The 18,424-nt window shown below is 38.9% G+C and overlaps 1 protein-coding gene across 2 annotated transcripts in view; it reads right to left on the reverse strand.

Annotated features, from left to right (window-relative positions):
* LOC114283083 (methylesterase 10-like) overlaps positions 1-12,142 on the reverse strand; it is a 297,358-nt gene extending 285,216 nt beyond the window's left edge. Inside the window, exon 1 of one of the 2 annotated variants that reach the window (XM_082870523.1) lies at positions 11,661-12,141. In XM_082870523.1, the coding sequence (XP_082726649.1) occupies positions 11,661-11,876 (216 nt within the window). In that variant the 5' untranslated portion in view covers positions 11,877-12,141. Of the gene's footprint in view, positions 1-11,660 lie in introns of both variants that reach the window. The other variant, XM_082870524.1, reaches the window with a different exon arrangement.
* Between the last annotated feature and the right edge of the window lie 6,282 nt (positions 12,143-18,424).

The raw sequence follows: 18,424 nt of genomic DNA on the forward strand, positions 1-18,424 counted from the left end.
GGTGAACGTCAACAAGGGTTAACAGTATTCACAGAAACTGCACGTCCAATTGGTCTAATCACACGAGATGCTGAAATGTCTCAAGAAATTCGTGATATTGCTCATTGGTTTGTGTTGTACAATAGCCCGGAGATTGAAAAGTATTTGGAGTATGTGTTTCATTGAATTATGTTTATGCTTAGCTTTTTTATTTGTCGAACTACGTAGTAATCACTTTTTTTTTTTTTTTAATTTTTTTGAGTAGGGAACACAAAAATCTATTACAAACTCAAGCTAGACATGACATAACCCACATACAACGACAAGAATTTCCCAAGTGGTTCAAAGAGAGGGTAAAATATTTATAATTCTTCAACATTTACAACTTCAACAAAATTAAATTTTTATAAAATGTCGTCATTCATAAATTATTTACTTACTGTTTGTTACATGTAATTGTAGATAAATACATTGAGAATGGAAGAGTCATTAGAGGCAACTGATGAATTGTGGTCATTAGCAAATGGTCCTAATTTGCTAGTGAAAGAGTACTCAGGTTGCATAATCAATAGCAGCCGGTTCCATACTCGAGATCTAGACAACCGTCGTACGACTCAGAATAGTGGTGTGCTTACACACGGGGATCATGAAGGAAAATTGCATGACTTTTACGGTCACTTGTGCAAGGTTTTGGAATTTGACTACATATGTGGCAAAAAGGTTGTTTTGTTCCAGTGTGAATGGTACAACACCGGTAACACTGGTAGAAACAGAACAATACGACTTGATACATATTGCACAAGCATTGACGTCACAAGTCGGTGGTACCAATCTGACCCATTTATCCTACCTAGTCAAGCTAAGCAAGTCTTCTATCTGAATGATACCAAATTGGGTGAGCCTTGGAATGTCGTACAAAGGGTGCAACATAGGGGTGTCTTTGATGTTCTAGACACTAGTGATGGAGAATTATTGGATCCTTTAGAAAATAATGATGTGTTCCAACAAGAAAACATTACTAATGTTGTTCCAATTGACATTGACCCAATTGTTCGATACTGTAGGGATGATGTTGAATTCAATGTTATTTCGGAAGTAGGGTCATCAAATGTGATAATGGAAGAGAATAGAGATGATGAAAGAGATGAAGAACATAACATTCCTGATGTTGATATGGATCCTGATATGGATTATGATATGTAATTTTTAGTAGATCACTTTATTTTCGAACATATATTATTAATTAATGTAATTTTTATTTTATATGATTATGTTACTTTCTTTTTCTTCTTTTATGTAATGGTGAATGATGACATTGTCTATATTTTTCAATTAAAGTTGAAATATGTTATATAGTTGTAGAAATGGTCCGAGGCAAAAAACAATGGCTGAAACCAGGTGATTTGAGAACCAAGAAGCTAACAGAATACGAGAAACAAAGAAATAAGCGAATCAAGGAGAATTGTGAGGTAATGAATAATCTTGGAGTGAAGAATATTACAAATTCTTTAGGGAGTGTGGTTCAGCCCAAATGTGCAACTGCAAGGGAAAAGGGAATTAGGGTTGAGGTAGATGATGATGTTGAGTATAACCCTTCAGAGAGTGAGGATGACAACGATGATGAGTCATTGGGTTCCTTTGACCGCGAGGTATTATACACATTTTATATTTGTGAGTAAACATGTCTTTTACTTTTTACATTTCTTCTTCACATATCTTACACATCATATCTTTTATAAAATATATTTTAACTGTTTTAAATCTCATTTTCACTGTTTGATTATGTTCTTTCAGGAACAACAGATGGCACCAGGACTTCGTTTACGGTCTCATTCAAGGCCATTACCTCCCACCCCAGAGGAAATGATGGATCCCCCAAGTGAAGAGGCCGGTACCCAACCCTTACCAGCTCATAATGTGCAACCTGAGGACGAGGTGACTGCATCTACCATCGTTGGTAAGTTTGCAAAGTTGTTTTTAAGGTTTAACTTGCATTTGTTTACTTACTAACTCAATTAATATTATATCCTTACAGCATCACATGACAGACGTGGTCGTGGCCCGACACGTGGCATACAGGCCCATCGCATTGTCGAGAAGGATGGGAAGATGTTAGTTCCTATACCTGAACAGTTTCGTGCACCAGTAGGAGACAACGCCTCCAAGCTAGTCTCCAAAATTGGTATAGAGGTTCGAACGCAGTTACCAGACCTGAGTGTTCGTAGGTGGAAGAAGGTGAATGTTGCTGATAAGGAGCCGATGATCCAACGCTTAGCGGTAATTATTGACAAACTCTTTTCATGTTTAGGCTTTGTTTCTTTGTAATTTTTAATTTTTTTTCATTTTGCAGGATCAGTTTGATCTACAAGGCAATCAGACTGATGTAGCAAAGGCTTTAGACACACAGTTTGGTCGACGATTGAGTGGTTTCACCTATAAGTTGCACAAACAATACAAGCAACTTAAGGATGCAAGAGGGGAGGATTACGCGAGAAGCCACCCACCTACAAGAGTTACTCTCAATCAGTGGACATCTCTAATTGACAAGTGGAATAGTCAAAAATTCAAGGTAAAATGTTTTATGTATGTTAATTGTCAAAAATTAAGTTTTTTCTTACTAATGTTATCTTTTCTTGTTTGTATTGGTGTTTCAATTGTGTAGGAACAATCACTAGCTAATGTGAATAATAGGATGCAAATGAAAACAAAACATCGATGTGGATCAAAATCAATCCCGGTCAAGGTACACAGCTCGGTGCGTTCTACACATTTATTTTATTGGATTAGTAGGCTTTGTTATTTAAATCATTGAATTAACATTGACAAACAAATGAAGCAGATAATTGCAAATGGAAAAGTGCCCGATTTAGCAGAATTTTACAAGTCCATCCACTACAATTCGGACACGCATGAATGGATTTCATCGGAGAGCCAAGTTAATTATGTATGTACAAGGCAATGCCTTTCAATTTTGATAATATTATTTATTTTGCTATGTAGGGTAGAATAACTTATACTTTGATTTATTTCAAATTAATAGGACAACCTGATACAGACGCAAGCAGAACACCTCTCGCAGACTAGTGCGATCCCCTTGACCCCAGAGGAGTTGTCAGTGAAGGTGCTTCAGCCAAGGCCAGGTTATGTAAAAGGACTCGGTATGAGGCCTTCTTTTTTTGTGAATACAACTGTTGCACCTGCTGAAAATAGTGACCATGTTCAATGCCTCGAGCTGCAAATAGCACAACAAAAAGAACAAATTGCAAGGTTTGAAAAGTCAGAGAAGAAACAAAGCAAGAAGATACAAAGTATCATCGAGTGTTTGAGACAGAAAGGTATCACAGGAAATTTTGAGAGTGGGGAAAGTTCAGATTCTGATTAAGAAGCTTCTTGGTTAGTATATTATATTTCTATGCTAATTTAGTAGAAATTTCTCCTTCAACTAAGATAGTGAACTACGCACGTAAAAGCCCGAGAAACATCACAAACACTGAAATATGTACGTGGCTCCCAATTAGGAAACTACTTTGACATTTGCACTATTCCAACAAGTAGGCATGAAACTAAGTAGAAAACTATTACAACATGTAGGCATGGAACTAGTTGAAAAAATATGCAACAGCCACAAGACGGCCCGGGAAACACCTCAAACACCTCGGGACGGACCAATGTGAGTTGTGGAAACTTACGGAACTAGCACGGGACTTTCGGTTTGAAAACTAAGTTCAAAAATGCACTTTTCCACACTTAACCCTGAAAACAGGCATTCGGGGGCCAAAATCATGCAACAGCCACGAAACGGCACGGAAACACCTCAAACACCTCGGGACGGACCAATGTGAGTTGTGAAAACTTACGGAATTAGCACGGGACTCCCGGTTTGAAAACTAAGTCCAAAAATGCACTTTTTCACACTTAAGCTTCAAAAATAGGCCTTCGGGGGCCAAAATCGTGCAACCGCCACGAGACTGCCTGGGAAACACCTCAAACACCTCGGGATGGACCAATGTGAGTTGTGAAAACTTACGGAACTAGCACGGGACTCCCGGTTTGAAAACTAAGTCCAAAAATGCACTTTTCCACAATTAAGTTTCAAAAATAGGCCTTCGGGGGCCAAAATCGTGCAACAGCCACGAGACTGCCCGGGAAACACCTCAAACACCTCGGGATTGACCAATGTGAGTTTTGGAAACTTACGGAACTAGCACGGGACTCCCGGTTTGAAAACTAAGTCCAAAAATGCACTTTTCCACAGTTAAGCTTCAAAAATAGGCCTTCGGGGGCCAAAATTGTGCAACCGCCACGAGACGGCCCGGGAAACACCTTAAACACCTCGAGATTGACCAATGTGAGTTGTGGAAACTTACGGAACTAGCACGGGACTCCCGGTTTGAAAACTAAGTCCAAAAATGCACTTTTCCACAATTAAGCTTCAAAAATAGGCCTTCGGGGGCCAAAATCATGCAACAGCCACGAGACGGCCCGGGAAACACCTTAAACACCTCGAGATTGACCAATGTGAGTTGTGGAAACTTACGGAACTAGCACGGGACTCCCGGTTTGAAAACTAAGTCCAAAAATGCACTTTTTCACACTTAAGCTTGAAAATAGGCCTTCGGCGGCGAAAATCGTGCAACCGCCACGAGACAGCCTGGGAAACACCTTAAACACCTCGGGATGGACCAATGTGAGTTGTGAAAACTTACGGAACTAGCACGGGACTCCCGGTTTGAAAACTAAGTCCAAAAATGCACTTTTCCACAGTTAAGTTTCAAAAATAGGCCTTCGGGGGCCAAAATCGTGCAACAGCCACGAGACTGCCCGGGAAACACCTCAAACACCTCGGGATCGACCAATGTGAGTTTTGGAAACTTACGGAACTAGCACGGGACTCCCGGTTTGAAAACTAAGTCCAAAAATGCACTTTTCCACAGTTAAGCTTCAAAAATAGGCCTTCGGGGGCCAAAATTGTGCAACCGCCACGAGACGGCCCGGGAAACACCTTAAACACCTCGAGATTGACCAATGTGAGTTGTGGAAACTTACGGAACTAGCACGGGACTCCCAGTTTGAAAACTAAGTCCAAAAATGCACTTTTCCACAGTTAAGCTTCAAAAATAGGCCTTCGGGGGCCAAAATCGTGCAACAGCCACGAGACGGCCCGGGAAACACCTTAAACACCTCGGGATTGACCAATGTGAGTTGTGGAAACTTACGGAACTAGCACGGGACTCCCGGTTTGAAAACTAAGTCCAAAAATGCACTTTTTCACACTTAAGCTTGAAAATAGGCCTTCGGCGGCGAAAATCGTGCAACCGCCATGAGATAGCCCGGGAAACAACTTAAACACCTCGGGATGGACCAATGTGAGTTGTGAAAACTTACGGAACTAGCACGGGACTCCCGGTTTGAAAACTAAGTCCAAAAATGCACTTTTCCACAGTTAAGTTTCAAAAATAGGCCTTCGGGGGCCAAAATCGTGCAACAGCCACGAGACTGCCCGGGAAACACCTCAAACACCTCGGGATCGACCAATGTGAGTTTTGGAAACTTACGGAACTAGCACGGGACTCCCGGTTTGAAAACTAAGTCCAAAAATGCACTTTTCCACAGTTAAGCTTCAAAAATAGGCCTTCGGGGGCCAAAATTGTGAAACCGCCATGAGACGGCCCGGGAAACACCTTAAACACCTCGAGATTGACCAATGTGAGTTGTGGAAACTTACGGAACTAGCACGGGACTCCCGGTTTGAAAACTAAGTCCAAAAATGCACTTTTCCACAGTTAAGCTTCAAAAATAGGCCTTCGGGGGCCAAAATCGTGCAACAGCCACGAGACGGCCCGGGAAACACCTTAAACACCTCGGCATAGACCAATGTGAGTTGTGGAAACTTACGGAACTAGCACGGGACTCCCGGTTTGAAAACTAAGTCCAAAAATGCACTTTTTCACACTTAAGCTTGAAAATAGGCCTTCGGCGGCGAAAATCGTGCAACCGCCACGAGACAGCCCGGGAAACACCTTAAACACCTCGGGATGGACCAATGTGAGTTGTGAAAACTTACGGAACTAGCACGGGACTCCCGGTTTGAAAACTAAGTCCAAAAATGCACTTTTCCACAGTTAAGCTTCAAAAATAGGCCTTCGGGGGCCAAAATCGTGCAACAGCCACGAGACTGCCCGGGAAACACCTCAAACACCTCGGGATTGACCAATGCGAGTTGTGGAAACTTACGGAACTAGCACGGGACTCCTGGTTTGAAAACTAAGTCCAAAAATGCACTTTTTCACACTTAAGCTTGAAAATAGGCCTTCGGGGGCGAAAATTGTGCAACAGCCACGAGACGGCCCGGGAAACACCTCAAACACCTCGGGATGGACCAATGTGAGTTGTGGAAACTTACGGAACTAGCACGGGACTCCCGGTTTGAAAACTAAGTCTAAAAATGCATGTTAAATTGTATATGTTATAGATAAGATAATAATTGTCTAACTTTTTTTTTTTTTTTTCATTTTTTTGCAGATTCGAGATTTGATATGGACGTGTTTGGTAATTTGGAGGGCCAATGGTAGCTCATTTTGTGTTTTTGTTCATATTACCTTACATGTATTTTGGTTGTGTTGTAAATTTTATATTTTTGTTAGTATTAAGGGGCATGTTTGGTAATCCGCCCTTGATATTTTATTTTTGTTGATATTAGTAGACATATTTTTTGTTGGATATTAGGAGATGTGTTTGGTAATCTGCATATGGTTGATATTATATTTTTGTGGATATTAGTAAACGTTTTTGTGGATATTAGGAGACATGTTTATAATCCGCATGCAATTCATGTTGTATTTTTGTGGATAGAGCTAAAATTCGATTGTGATGTTTATGATAATGAACAGATTTTTGTATTGATTTGTAATAGATATTTTATTGAACAGGTTATTGAAATGCGCAGGGAATTGTTACTGAAAAGAAAAAATTTCGGAAGAAAATAGTACCCCCATTTTCAAAATTTTTAATTTTTATTAGTGACGAAATAAAAAATGTTGCTATAAGTTTTCAAAAAACATGACGAATAATTTTGTCACTAATGATATAGTATGAAACAAATAATTTCGTCACATTTGCTGAATATTTCGTCGCTAAATTGAAATATTTGGTGACAAAATGTTTTTTGTCATTGAATAATTTTGTTTTTTGCACATTTTAGTGACGAATTTTTTTGTCACCTTAATCTATATCATTGGTGAGGAAAACTTTGGTCACAAAAATATATTTGGTGACGAAATATTTCGTCGTAGAAAACAATTAAAATAAAATATTATTTAGTTTTGGTGACGAAATTGGTGTTTTAGAGGACGAAAAATTCAACATTTGGAGACGAAACATTTCGTCGCCAAAAATGAAAAATAGGTGACGAAACTGTTTTTCGTCACCAGGTACTTTTTGTGACGACGTATAGGCCACGAACGTGGTGACAAATTTTTTTCGTCACAGATCACTTTAGTGACGAAATTTTGATGTTTGGAGACAAAATCAGTCTGTCACCAAAGACCTTTTTTGTTGTAGTGTTCTCGGCGAATATAGTGGACACAAATGAATGCGTAGAACCCGAATCAATCAATACGTATGCATCTTGAGAACAAATTGAAAGGGTACCTGACACTACCGCCTCGGCATTCTGGGCGTCTCCGGGTACCAATGCAAAAACTCTGCCTTGCCTTGCCTGTATTCTCCCGACGTTGTTGTTCTGTGCAGAGCCCGAGGTGCTTCCATTCCTCTTTCCATTGTCAGTCCCTGCCTTCGGGCAGTCCTTCACACGATGACCTATCTCGCCGCACTCATAGCAAGCTCCTGTTGCCCAACGACAAACCCCGAAATGTAGCTTTCCACAACTCGCGCACATCGGCTTGGCGTTACCTTCCTGATTTGAGTTGCTGGAACTGTCTGTGCTCATTCTCTTCTTGGCATTGAACGAAACTCGGCGATTATCATAATTCTGTCTCTTCCTCTGACCCTCACTTGAACTTTGGTATCGGTTTAAATTAGCTTCAGCCAGGATGGCCTTGTCCAGTACTCCAGCGTATGTCGGCATATTGAGCATATTGACCCTATCTTGTATCGGTCCACGTAGCCCACTTTCGAACTTTCTCGCCTTTCGGTATTCGTCGTCAACCATGTGAGGCGCATATCTCGCCAGTTCAGTAAAGGCACGATCGTATTCTGCGACTGTCTTGTTCCCTTGCATCAGATTCTGAAACTCCGTGGTTTTTCGGTCTCGGACGCTGAGGGGGAAATGCTTGTTGTAGAACAACTCCAAAAATTTTGCCCAAGTCAAACCCGGATTGCTTTCTCGGACCATCATCCACCACCTACGAGCATCGTCGTCTAATGTGAATGCTGCCAGAGATACCTTCTGGGCGTCTATACTGGGGAAGATCTCAAACAACTTCCCCATCTCTAAAACCCATGCCTCGGCTTTCATTGGTTCTATACCTCCTTGAAATCTCGGCGGTTTCATTTTCTTGAACTCTCTGATTAGGGTTATCGTGTCGTTCCCATACAAAGCCTGTTGTAGATGCACTTGTGGCACTGGAGGGGGTGGAGCTGCATAACGGCCATTCGTCTGTTCCGCCTGCGTGGAAGTCGTACCAGTATCCTGTGGCCTAGGTTGTCTCTGCTCACGAACCAAGCCTTCGACTAACCTTTCCAATCTCTCCAATCTATCTTCTGAACGATCTCGGCCAACTGGAGGTCTACCTCTCCTCATGATGCTAGGAGGATGCAAGATGAGACTTTAAAAATAACTAAACAGATAACACGTATACAAGTAACAAATGTCCATGCCGAAATGATGCACACGTAGTCAAGTAGCAAGCAATATGATGCAATCCTAACATCATTCTGAGGAAAATCCTATGCTCTTTAGGACTCAAGGTGGGTGATTAACGTACTATAAGGATCTCGTGCTCTGATACCATTCTGTCACGCCCCCAAACCGCCCCAAGTAGTTTGGTGCCGTGATGGCCAGTAATCCGAGATTACCGAAGGCCGACTTACAAGAATCATCCACAATCAGAGTATAAAGTATGGGGCTTACAAGTGCGGAAGCAATATATATGTACATGTACAGAATCTAAAGAGTCCATGAGAGCCGTGCTTAAGTCCAATGAAATGACATACATTTTTACAAGGTCTTACAACTTAGATACAATAAGGAAATGAGATACAAAATACATCTTGACCAAAAGGGTTCTCAAGCCGACATATACAAGTACACATGAAATATAGACTAAGAAGCATAATCTTCAAGATGGTACAAAATGCTAATCCAAAACACGTCGGCAATGCACCCAAAAACACATCGGCTACACGTCTAGGCCTCATTGCCTTCTTGCTCATCACCTACATATATATAGAGAGGGTGAGCTTGGATACTCAGTGAATGATATTAGAAATAAAGGTTTTTGCATGATTGATATCCAAGATTTCTTTCAAAACAATACATAGCATACTTTACAATCAAGGGGAAATCAAGTTCATTGCCGGCCTTTCAAGTTCTTTGGATGTTATTACATCTACTTAATACAAGGGGGTGATGACAATTCCAAGACAAGAGTGCAGTTGCATTATAGTCCCCTGCAACTAAGGACTTTCAAGACAAGAGTGCAGTTGCATTATAGTCCCCTGCAGCTAAGGACTTTCAAGACAAGAGTGCAGTTGCATTATAGTCCCCTGCAACTAAGGACTTTCAAGACAAGAGTGCAGCTGCATTATAGTCCCCTGCAACTAAGGACTTTCAAGACAAGAGTGCAGTTGCATTATAGTCCCCTGCAACTAAGGACTTTCAAGACAAGAGTGCAGTTGCATTATAGTCCCCTGCAGCTAAGGACTTTCAAGACAAGAGTGCAGTTGCATTATAGTCCCCTGCAGCTAAGGACTTTCAAGAAATGTCATCAAAACAAGATAGTGTTTAATATATAAGTAGGGATAGTCATTCATGCTAGATCAAGTACTTTTCAAAACAAGGCAAGACGAGATTTTATGAAAGCAAGTGTAACATAGCTTTATTAAAAATACCACTCACATAGTTTCTTCAAACGTCGGGGTCGAGACAAGCCCAAGTCCTACAAACACATGGCAAAGCCTATTGAATGCACCCTCAACAGTTTCGTATGTATACAATTGATTTCGGAAACATGCTGGGCACCAACCAGGTCTAGGCCGAGGTTCCACACCTCCTCGCCGAGGTGTGTTCCCGAGGGCCACATGCAAGGAAAAGAGGTCGGGAAACTCTGGGTTTCCCTCTGCTGATGAACATGAAAAACATGAGTGTGAAAACATGAAAAATATGGATGCTCAATCATAATCTGTCATCACAAATCTGGGATTTTCGTGCTATGAGTTTGAAAACATGGACCTGGGTACCCGTAGCTGGAATTCTTGCGGAAATAAACACAAAAACATGATTCTTTATGCAAGCTTTCGGATCAAAACAAGACTTTCTTGAAGAACACATGAATGTCATTTTCTCTTTCTAAAATCGAACTTCAAAACGATGCATGGCTTACAAATCATATCCGATCATGCAATGCAATAACATGAACATAGAGAACATCATGAGCAGATCAAGAATCTAACCTTAGAACACGGATCTAACGGTTCGATCTTTAGGAATCAAGCTTGAAGATCTACTTCCTCACCCTAAAACTCCTTCTTCTTCCTAGAGTTTCTCTCTCTACAAGGCAAGGTTATGATACTAAATGATAGTTTTCTCTACCCGGTTCTGGGGTTAACCCTCTGCTGAGACACGTGGCGGCGACTGGTTGGGTTCTTCCTGAAAAGGTGGCTGACAGACCAGACAAAGCATGGTGGAAGGGTGTTCAACAAGTAAAGCGGTATGGGCTCTCTGACGGGGCAATGACATCGGCTAACAACGAGGCGTATCTAACAAGCTACACGAAATGGCACTCCGGCAAGGGGTGGCATCGGCTAACAAAGGACTTCGGCAACTAAGGTGACAATGACCTCGGCTAGGAAGGACAACACTTGACTAAGCTGTGCCACATCTTGGCCTAGATGCGCCACACCTCGGTCTAGGTCGCACCACTCTAGGACGAGATCGCTTGGGTGCATGGTAACATCTCGGCTAATGTGTCAAGGCGAGGACAGAGGTCAACAAGGGGTTTCAAGATACTACTACTAGACTAAGGATGACCTCGGCTTGGAATAACATCGGCTAGCATAACTCAGGCAAGGCGTGACCGAAGTTTCACATCAAGGAAGGAACAAGACAAGCATACTACACTTAGACAAATCACAAGGCTTCAAAACAAGGCATGGATCACATCCGCTCAAGCGAAACAAGTCACAAACATACACATGCAAACTTAACAAGTCATAATCATACCGATGCTCATGAACATGATGAGAATATAAAATGTGGGTTCCTACAATAATACCTAATTGGAGTAAATATATTTCTTTTTAACCTCCGTTTGTTTCAACATAAAATTTTTTAACACTAGAAATTATTTTTTCATGTAATTAATTATGCACATAATTTTTCTTTTTAAATTTTGGCTATCAAGTTGACACTTGAAACATAAAATTTTAAGGAAAACAATCTGAAAAGATCAATCACATAAGAGTTGTTGTAAGGGTTATAATGAAGAATTTGTATTACTTACTTCTTGTATGAGAGTAGCAGGAGGATGTTGACAGTTGGGCATGTAGGCTGTGATGAAAACACCAACCGAGATCTTCTCAGGGAACCTCTCCATAGCCAGAGAAATGCCAAGCCCACCATAGCTGTGCCCCACCAAAACCACCTTTGCATCATCACGATCAGGCAAAGAGGCCATAAACTCCATCAAGGGCTGCAAGTAGTCGGAGATCGAAGCCATCTCATCGAGCCTTCATGGGTCCACCCCACAACCACCCAGGTCGAGGGCGGTGACACGGTGGCCCGCCGCCCGGAGCAGAGTGGCTAGCTTGTACCAGCACCATGCTCCGTTGCAAATTCCATGAACCAGAACAAAGTGCTTTGCACTAGTCTTCTCCATTGATGATTCTTGTTGTCTTTAGTTTTGGATTTATGAATGGTTTATAGGATCATTGAAGGAATGGATGACAAAAAAGAGTTAAAGAGGGATTATAATGTGGGGATGAGAAGTTTCACACTATGTAGGGTATACAATTAACAGTAGAAGAACAACCACAGATCATAATCGTTGTCTTACATGACAATAGTCAGAAACATAATAATTATAATAAAAGGAAAAATGTTTATGACTCATTTATTGTCAATTAAATATTTTTTTAATAATGTTATATGTATTAATTGGTATATCAATTACTATACTAATAGATAATATAATATAATTTTAAAAGTTTTAAATTTTTATAATTTATATAATAGATAAGATTATAATTTTAAAATAATTACGTCATAATAATAAATGTTATTATGACCATATTTTGATATGCAAACTAATTGGCTCGTGCAACAACACTGATTTTTTCTCTTATGCGGTTTTATATCATGACAAGCGAATTGTCTTTGTAATTTTATATATTTAAATTTGTAAATAATTTTATTAAACTTTAATCTCACATCATTAATCTAAGTTACTCAAATTTGACTAATATAATGTAAAATTCTCTGTATTCATTGCAAATTAATTTTGAGTTAAATGTTTTGATATGGTATTTGATATGGTCATTTGCACGTCAAAATATTTTATTTAAAACCAAGTAAAAACAATTATTCTGTAAAATAGTGATTAAGACCAGGTGTCGATCCTCAGAGACTAATCAAGTTGTTTTGATACAAAAATAATAATTAAAGCAATTTAAGAAAATTGATTTTGAAATTAATAAAATTAAAATTAATCAAACAGAAAATAAATAAAATAAAATAAGAAATTTCTTATCGTTTTGAATCTACCACTAACCTTATAATCAAGAGTTATTGTATTAGTTTTCAGAAAATCATTAATTTGGATAGAAATATATAAGTTGATCAAAAATATATCGTCAAGAGAATTTGTATATAAAACCAGAAAGTCATGAATCATCTTTGCTTAGCACGGACCGTCACCACTAAACTAAACTAAACTAAGGTTGATGCACGACCCATCTTACTAAATATGACTGATCTAACAATTTTAATACACTGTAGTGAAAACAATTGTATAACATGATTTGAATAAAATATTTATTGCACAAAAATATCTAAAAATTATACAATTTATCCAAATCAAATCAAAACTGAAAATATTTAATATAATAAATCACAATTATTTGATCAAGATTTCATCTCCACCCTAAGATGAAAAATTATTTCCTAACACTCATGCCACACTAATATATAAAAATTATACTCTCCCACCTTCCCTTTCTTTCTATTTTTCTCTCTCTTTCTCCCTGCTTCCTTTGCCGAAACCTCTACCCGCTCCCTCTCCCCTCTTTTCTTTCTTTCTCTTAAACTTCTTTTATAACCTTGAACTTGCAAAAGAAAACAAAAAAATATATATATAATAATATAATATAATATTTGTTAGAAATTGGGCGCTTATGTGACATGACCCTCAGAACCTTTTAAACCTGAACCTTATCCAAATGGGTTTTGAATTTGAATTCAAACATATTTGGATAGCCACTCGAGATATATATCTATCATATCATGATATGGATAGATGATATAGATATCAGATATTATCTCATATAACAAATATGGATAAATGAGATAAATAGATTATATATCTGATATATGGGATATGAGTGATTAAGTGGAAAAATAACGTATGTTTGAGTTTTTCCCATATACTGACTCTCTCCAAAAAAAAAAAGATCAAAGCCATTTGCACTGTGGTTTGTGTGGGTGATATTCACTATTGTAATATCACCCCATTGCTGGGTTGATTGTCTAGATTTAGGAAGCACGTGATTTACCCACGAGATCCTTCAATTCAGACTCCTTTTGAAAGGTATGACCATAATTTTTATTCCGCTGCGTTATACTTTGTTTACATTGGTATCAGAGCGTTAATGGATATTTTCGTGTTTCCTTTAATCATGTGTATATTTTTATATGTATATGTATACATTATATACATGAATGTTTGTAAAGGAGGAAAAAATCTACTTTTATCAGATTAAGAGCATAAAATTTTTTTTTATGTTCATTAATGTCTTTTTTAATACCATAAATGGTTTTATTTTGAAAAAATGGAGTCCGGCAGTACAAAAATCGGACCAGAAAACACCCTGGAAGGCGGCGCGTGGTCTGCACGCGCCACCTGACACCGTGAGCTGCTCCCATGCCTCCCACGCGCCAGCTGCCCTGCCGACGCGCCTGTATGAGCCCTCACGTGCGTGTCAGCGGCACTGTCCACGCGCGCGCCCTCCGCGCCACGCACGCGCGCCGTGCCCGAGTCGCGGACTGAGCCGCGCACCGAGCCACGCTCTGAGCCGCGCTCCGAGCTGCGCCGAGCCGCTCTTTGGGCCGGACTCGCTGAGCCGTGCCGTTTTCCTCCGCCGGCTCAGCTGGCTTGGCTATTGATGTATTAGGCGCTGTTTGTTTTGTTTTTAATTCTGAATCACGTTAAATTGCCATAATTAATTCGTTATAGCTTTGTTTTAAGTATGGTTGGTACCGTTAGACTCAAAATTAAATTTTTTATCTTCTATAAAATTTTGAAAATTTTATAAAAATAAAAAATATTTTTCCTGAAATAATAATTCATTATTTCTGGTTTAAAATGCATCTGGTGTTGCATGATTAAGTTTCTGGGGCTGAATTTTTTTTTGTAGACTACTGTTATGGTTTACTATTTACTGGTATAGTTGTAGCATTTTACCAGATTTTGGAATATTTATTTCTAATTTTATGTGTGTTTATTAGTTATTTAAAATTCCAGAAAAATTCAGAAAAATTCTAGAAAATTTCAGGATGATGTACTTTCTGTTATGGCATAATTTGAATATTTAATACAGGATATTATTTTTTTTAGAGTTTCTAATATGTTGTAATTAGAAAAGCATGATTATTTATTTATTTATTTATTTGAATTCCATTATTAAATGAATATAGCATGAGTTATTTGTAAATTTACATTAAGATGCTACTGTATGGAATTTATCATGCTTTGACATGCCATAGTCAGCGGGAGGTTGTTCGGTTGAGAGAAATCTTTGTAGATTTACTCCCGAAAACCAATATTTTGCGCATAAATTAAATTAAGTTTTGGATAATTGTCACCTGTGGCGCAAGAGATGATTACGAGCATAGCGGATTTTCGATCTAATTTAGATTTTTATGGCAAAATTATATTATGCTAATCAAATTAATCCCAATGCGAATTTCTCTCTAAATTGACTTAGCTTATGGAAGTCAATTGGTTGACCTAGACTTAGTAAAGATGTTCAAATGTGAACAATGTAATCCCATTCTTTAGTTGAGCAAAAGTCTTGGAGACTTTAGGTCAAGTCTTAATTGAGCCAAAGTAAGGAAACATGACTCAAAGTCGCCGTGGTTTTGTTGCCTTGTTTGGCATAATAAAAACTAATGTGTGCGTTATGGTTAGCGGCACGCTACGTAGTTTTGGTTGGCGAGTTTTGGAGTTATGAAATTAGTAAGCCCTCAATAGATCTGTATATGATCTTGACTATTGAGCTGCGCGGATTGACTTTGTAATTTGACTTGTAAATAATGTTACATCATTGGATGAAGTAACATTCAAGAGTCACGTCATTCAAGAAATGCGAGCTTAAATAAATTGGTCATTAAGTGTAAGACGAGTAGGCAGTATGAGTAGTGTTTTGCTCTCTACCCAATTATTGGGAGTGGATGGAGCAAAATTTCATGCACTATAATAGTGTGTGTTGAAATATCACGTGAAGTTAAAATATTAGCGCTTAGAAACTGCAAAATCTATTAACACTAAGTGAAAAGATTAGCGCTTAGAAGCTGCAAAATCTATTAACACTAAGTGAAAGGATTAGCGCTTAGAAGCTGCAAAATCTATTAGCATTGCCAACTTGTCTAAGTTTGGACACTTACTGTTTCCACACTTGAGTGTGAAACATGAGGAGGGGCTTCTTTGTATGATTCCTTAGCTAGGCTAACAATTTTTTTTTTTTGGAATAACGTTTACCACTAAGCGCAAACGTTGCAGCATAGTAATGAAAAGATCAAGGCTGACAAGGTTGTTATGACTCTAAGAATTTGACGCATCACTTGTAAGAGCATTGTGTTGAATTAGACTCTTTGGCCTAATTCGCGCTTAAGTTACTTCAAGAGCTGTCATAGTTGATAGCTTATTCTCTCCTTCTTGTGGATAGTAGAATTAATTGCAAGTAACTATGATGCGAGAAACAGAGATGGCAAGAGGAGTATCGTCATCTTTCAACTAGATGTAGTAAAGTGTATGGAGAATAAAATTGACTTGAAGGTGTAGGGGATTAGTAATTACTAGTTAAATTTGCGACTTAGGCGCACTTGATGTCTCCATGACATCTCTTTTATGATCTAGTGAATATGACTTAGTCGTGAGTCATTACCTAGTTGGGCCTAAACTTTTAAAACTTGTCTTCGAGAACTCACACATTAAGATGATTGGAATTAGTTTATGACATCGGTCATGAATCAGTGGCTTATTATACTTAATCACATTAATGAGATAATGACACGATGGTTTGAGTAGGCCTTCTCGGGCCCACTCGCTTATAACATCCTGCTCTTATGTGAATGTGTAACTTTGTTCGCAATGGGTGCACACAAGTAAGCAAGAAAGCCGTAGAAGGTCATTTGTTTTGGCGCATTTAGTCCACTATGATATTTGTGACTAGATATGTGTAAGGGTATGATAGCTAAGCCTCCATCTCGACACATTTATAGATTACGATACGCATCTGAGTCAAGACTATTTGATCTCCCATAAGTCAAAAGTTTTGAGATGATTTTTGACATTGCACATATGAGGTTGAGATCAACTAGATAACAGCTTTCGTGCTTTTAGTTTTGACCAAGGTGGCGAGTATCTATTTGAGTTATTTTTAGAAAACTCTGTAAAGAGAGATGGATGCTTAGAAAATTGATTATTCCTAGTACTCAACAACACAATGGTGTAGTAGAGATAAGGAATTAAATATTGTTAATGTTAGGTGGATAATGGCCCAAGATGTTTCCTAATTGGAAATTGCACTAGTTTGTTGCCTATATCCCTAACTAAGAGCCCTCCATATCAGATTTTACACTCCAATTTTGAGTAATAAGGTAGCGGAAAGCCATCTATGGGCGATCTGTAGCTGTTAAGCAGCTTATCTTTATTTTACTTCTCATAAGATTGCGAAGTTAAGACCTAGGGTTCTATAGCGCATTATTGTATGCTGTCTTGTAAACACAAAGGGTCGTGTGGCGCATTATTGTATGCGGTCATGCAAGCCCTCCGGGTCATGTGCATATAGGTAAGCAGCTTTGTGGCAGTGTAACTAAGTCACATAAAATTTTATTAGTAAAGGTGACGTGAATAGAGTTTTTGGAACTCTATAAGATAGAGAATTCTAAGCATAGCGCTCTATGTAGCCTAGTTGAGAATGGAAAGAAATTTTCAATATCCTAGGGACAGTGGGAGCGATGTGCCTACTAATGGATTACTCCATTAGAGAAGAATACTCTACATTCTTAGTTGCGTGGTAGCAAATGTGAAAATTTTCCACGTCATCACTGGGTGATTGAGAGTGAAACATTCATGATTGCTCTGCAAGATGATAAAGAGCCTAGGATAATGCCAAAGGCTCTAGTCCCCTGTTTTTAGAAAAGTGGATCAATGTTGCACAGTTTAAGACAAAGTCTTTGAGGATTAACCATTTCTATAATTTGGTTGACTTTCTATTATGACGCAAAACTGTTCTAAATTTATGCGTAATTTGAATAGTCATTGTTGAGGCATAAGGCTCACTAGATATCGAAAAGTCGCACCATTGAGAAAAGTGTAGACCGTGAGAAGACTTCCTCCTGGAGAGTGAGGTTATTTCGACTTACGCTATGATTGACATAAGTTCGGAACATTGGTTTGTGGACATTGTGACCCGATTTCTCGTTAGAGAATTGGATAAGTAGATTCGTAGGGATTTACCTTCTGCTTTTATGGTAAAAAGTTAGGAGCACAAAAAGGTTGCTAGTTCCAATAAATCTTTTACAGCCTAAAGCAGTTATCCAAACAGTGGTTCTTAGATTTCGTCAAGCCATGATAGGCCAACGATGATCGATGAAGATCACTGAGGCATGATCAATGGTTCAAAAGAAGTTTTTTCCTTTCTTAGTCATTATGAGCCAGGAATTTATAAGGTTGTCGCCACCTAGGGTGGGCAGTCCTCTATTTTAGATATGATGGACATGGGTGATGTAATTTATATGCTCGGATGTACGATCCTTAGGGATTATTTT

Source organism: Camellia sinensis, chromosome 5 (genome assembly GCF_055761805.1).
Source record: "Camellia sinensis isolate YWXY chromosome 5, ASM5576180v1, whole genome shotgun sequence".
NCBI lineage: Eukaryota > Viridiplantae > Streptophyta > Magnoliopsida > Ericales > Theaceae > Camellia > Camellia sinensis.